General features: G+C 41.3%; 1 protein-coding gene across 2 annotated transcripts in view; it reads left to right on the plus strand.

Moving 5' to 3' along the window:
• The window catches only part of ZCCHC17 (zinc finger, CCHC domain containing 17), a 52116-nt gene that overhangs the window by 6510 nt on the left and 41194 nt on the right, over positions 1 to 4412 (plus strand). Inside the window, exons 2-3 of one of the 2 annotated variants that reach the window (XM_010836887.1) lie at positions 2209 to 2306; positions 2507 to 2627. In XM_010836887.1, coding sequence (XP_010835189.1) covers positions 2562 to 2627 — 66 coding nt within the window. In that variant the 5' untranslated portion in view covers positions 2209 to 2306; positions 2507 to 2561. The remainder of the gene's footprint in view (positions 1 to 2208; positions 2307 to 2506; positions 2628 to 4412) is intronic. The other variant, XM_010836886.1, reaches the window with a different exon arrangement.

The following is a 4412-nucleotide window of genomic DNA, read 5'->3' on the forward strand; positions in this document are numbered from 1 at the left end:
CATCTGAAAAGACCCTGATGCTGGGAAAGATTGAGGGTCTTTTCAAATGAGTCAGCTCTTCGCATCAGGTGGCCAAAGTATTGGAGTTTCAGCTTCAACATCAGTCCTACCAATGAACACCCAGGACTGATGTCCTTTAGTATGGACTGGTTGGATCTCCTTGCAGTCCAAGGGACTCTCAGGAGTCTTCTCCAACACCGCAGTTCTAAAGCATCAATTCTTTGGCGCTCAGCTTTCTTTATAGTCCAACTCTCACATCCATACATGATCACTGGAAAAACCATAGCCTTGACTAGACGGACCTTTGTTGACAAAGTAACGTCTCTGCTTTTTAATATGCTGTCTAGGTTGATCATAACTTTCCTTGCAAGGAGTAAGCGTCTTTTAATTTCATGGCTGCCATCACCATCTGTAGTGATTTTGGAGCCCAGAAAAAGTCTGGCACTGTTTCCACTGTTTCCCCATCTATTTCCCATGAAGTGATGGGACCGGATGCCACGATCTTAGTTCTCTCAGTGTTGAGCTTTAAGCCAACTTTTTCACTTTCCTCTTTCACTTTCATCAAGAGGCTCTTTAGTTCTTCTTTGCTTTCTGCCATAAGGGTGATGTCATCTGCATAACTGAGGTTATTGATATTTCTCCTGGCAATCTTAATGTATAGGGAGTTACAAAGAATCAGACACTCTTATGAAGCCAACAAACAGTATTCTCTGCTAGAGGACTTCCATTTATTCTTAAAGTTCTACTCACTTGTCACCTTTTAAACTTTCAAATGTCCTTGTTTCCCCCAGGCTCTCTTCTCTTTGTTTTCTTAATGAGTAAGTGAGTGAAATTACTCAGTCGTGTCCAAGTCTTTGTGGCCTCTTTGTTTTCTTAATACTTTGAACCTAATCACTTTGTTTTTTTTTTAAAGCACTGATCATACTGTATTGTGGGCTTCTTAGATGGTGCGAGTGGTGAAGAACCTCCTCGCCAATGCAGGAGACCTAAGAGACGCGAGTTCGATCCCTGGGTTGGGAATATCCCCAGGAGGAGGACATGGCAGTCCATTCTAGTATTCTTGCCTGGAGAATCCCATGGACAGAGGAGCCTGGTGGGCTATAGTCCATGGGGTCTCAGAGAGTCCGACTTACCATTGAAGCAACTTAGCACAGCACACGGCACAGCAGCGAATTATCCTGAAAGAGCCATGGTCAAGAGCCACTAGGTTGCTGGTTTCTTCTCTGTTTGAAACCAGAAAGCTGAGCAAGAGTACCTCTAAGGTCTCTTCCAACTTCAGAGTTCTGAGACTTGATACTCTGGCAGCATCAGTATCACCCGGGGAGCTTGTTAGAAATGCCCTTTCTTGGGCACCACCCTAGACCTACTGAATTGCAATCTGCGCTTTAACATGATTCATAAATAATTAAATAAGTTCAGTGCATCCAGCAATGGGATTATTATATAGGCATTTAAAAAAGATGTGTGTATTTGTGTATGAATTATTAAAATATAGAAGAAAATGGCTACTAATTAAGATTAATTAATGGTTTCATGATTCCATTAAAAAACCCACTTGTAGATATAAAAAGTCTGAAAGGATATAAATCAGGCTGAATTAAAGATGATTTTCTTTTCTTCATTATTAATGTGTTATATGAACTTTTAAAATGAGCATGCATGTTTTTAATTTCATTAGGGAAAAAAAGTAAGCTATACTCTCTTTTTGAAGTCATTTCAGTGCCTAGTGTCATTTTTAAAAGGGCTCTCCAGGTGGTACCGTGGTAAGGAATCTGCCTGTCAATGCAAGAGACACAGGTTTGATCCCTGGGTCGAGAAGATCCCTTGGAGTAAGAAATGGCAACCTGCTCCAGTATTCTTGCCTGGAAAATTCCATGGGCAAGGAGCCTGGTGGGCTACAGCCCATGAGGTCACAAAGAGTCGGACACAACTGAATGACTGAGCACAGCACAGCATCATTGTTAAAAGCATGGACTGTGATGTCAGGCAAAATTTAACTCCACCATTTTCTGGGTTTTTGACATAGACCTATTAAGTTGACCTCTGGAAGCCTTGGTTATCTTATTCATGTATATGATAATTAACTGAACCTACATCTTGAAAATTTTGAGGATTAAATGAGATATTGGATGTGCACAGAGCCTGAACGTAGTAAGTGCTTGATAAACGTTAGCTCTTATTACTATTATTATTCCTTTTTTTTTACAGGTCCATTCATTGCTTCCCTCCCCCACCAAAAGCCTTCGCTTGGCAAAAGAATAGCAGTAATAATTAAAAAACAAAAAACAATAGGCTAATTGCCTTGGGTAAGTATCAAATTGAAAAGGAGTAAGATCAAGGTTTCCAAAACTCCTCATAATTACAGTGGACAAAAGAGGTTTGAATAAAAGTACATGGTGTTAACTCTAATGATATTATTCTGTAGGGAGAACATGTAGATCAGCAACACTTTTTTGTTTATACGGATATGTCTCTAATTGTTGCTTGTTTTATTTCTTTGTGACAGAACACTTCAATTAGCTTTAGCAGAAGAGAAATGGAGGAACCATAGAGCATTAAGGATGAATTCAGGAAGACCCGAGACCATGGAGAACTTGCCTGCTCTCTATACTATTTTCCAAGGAGAGGTATATTCTTTTGTCTTTGAAATCCTACCATTTACATTAAGCATAAATTAAGGGTGAAAAGCTGCGGGGTTTGGAGCTCCTGAATACTTGAGAATGCCTTGAATGTTACAGTTTAAATGGGGAGTACTAGTAGAACATCTGACTCCCACATGTACCTCCTCTAAGCTCCAGACTTCTAACTGCAGACTTGACACATCTTCATTTGGATACCTCATAGCATCTCTGATTTAAGGGAATTTTTTTTTTTTTTGGTCATGCTTCATGGCTTGTGGAATCTCCGTTCCTCAACTAGGGATTGAGCCTGGGCCACTGCAGTGAAAGCCTGGAATGCTAACCACTAGACTACCGGGAACTCCCTCTAATTTATGTTTTAAACTGAATTTTTTATTTTCTCAAGAAATCTGTTCTTTCATTTTTCCCATCTCAGCAAAAGCACCCTTTATTCATTCAGGTACCCACGCTAGAAATCCAGGCAACATCCTTGATTTCTTTACTTGATTTGATCTTTTTTTCCCTCTCTCCCCAGTCTTTAGCAAGTCCTATCTTTCTACCTCCCAAATATGTCTCTGGTGTCTATACGGACATCTTATGGCACCCCATTAGTTTAAGTTTTCCATCTCTTCCTAGCCCTTCCTGGGTTCTCTACTTCTTTTGTACTTCCCTTCCAATCTGTTTTTCCACATTGTAACCAGAATAACGTTTTATTTATTTAGTTGGCCACAATGCACAGCTTACAGGATCATAATTCCCCAACAAGGGATTGAACCTGAGCCCTTGGGAGTGAAAGCCTAGAGTCCTAACCACTGGACCACCAGGAAATTGCCCAGAGTGTCATTTTAAAAACAGATTGGACCAAGCTGCTTTCTTGAAGCTCTTCTTGGTTTCTCATTACAGTTGAATATATCCAAATTTGTTTTTATGAACCTTAGCCGACTTGGCTTCTGCTTACTCTGGCGGTGTCGTTTTGTTCTACTCTATTCATTGTCTTGTTGTTGTTGTTGTTTAATCACTAAGTTGTATCCAACTTTTTTGTGACCCCCTGGACTGTAGTCCCCTAGGCTCTTCTGTCCATGGGATTTGAAACTCGGATTCAATCCCTGGGTTGGGAATACCCTGGAGAAGGAAATGGCAACCCACTCCAGTATTCTTGCCTGGGAAATCCCATGGACAGAGGAGGCTGGCTGGCTACAGTCCATGGGTTGCAAAAGAGTCAAGACATGAATTCGTGACTAAAACAACAACAACTGTTTGTCTAGTCACTCTGGTCTCCTTATAGCTTCAAATATTCTTAAAGCCTGCTTCCTTCTCAGGACTTTTGTACATGCAGTTGTCTCTAACCATCCTGCTTTCTCACCAACTCCTCATTTTTTAGGTCTCAGCCCAAATGTCATCTCTTCAGAGATCTTTTTCCCACCATAAATAAATGGCTTGCCTTATATTTATTTTGTACTTGTGTAAAGTCTGTCTTCATCCAGTTCAGTTCAGTTGCTCAGTCGTGTCCGACTCTTTGCGACCCCATGAATCGCAGCACGCCAGGTCTCCCTGTCCATCACAACTCCCGGAGTCTATTCAAACTCGTGTCCATTGAGTCCGTGATGCCATCCAGCCATCTCATCTTCTGTTGTCCCCTTCTCCTCCTGCCCCCAATCCCTCCCAGCATCAGGGTCTTTTCCAATGAGTCAACTCTTTGCATGAGGTGGCCAAATTATTGGAGTTTCAGCTTTAGCATCAGTCCTTCCAATGAACACCCCGGACTGATCTCCTTTAGGATGGACTGGTTGGACC

The sequence above is a fragment of the Bison bison genome, unplaced genomic scaffold (assembly GCF_000754665.1).
Source record: "Bison bison bison isolate TAMUID 2011002044 unplaced genomic scaffold, Bison_UMD1.0 scf7180017864068, whole genome shotgun sequence".
Classification (NCBI taxonomy): domain Eukaryota; kingdom Metazoa; phylum Chordata; class Mammalia; order Artiodactyla; family Bovidae; genus Bison; species Bison bison.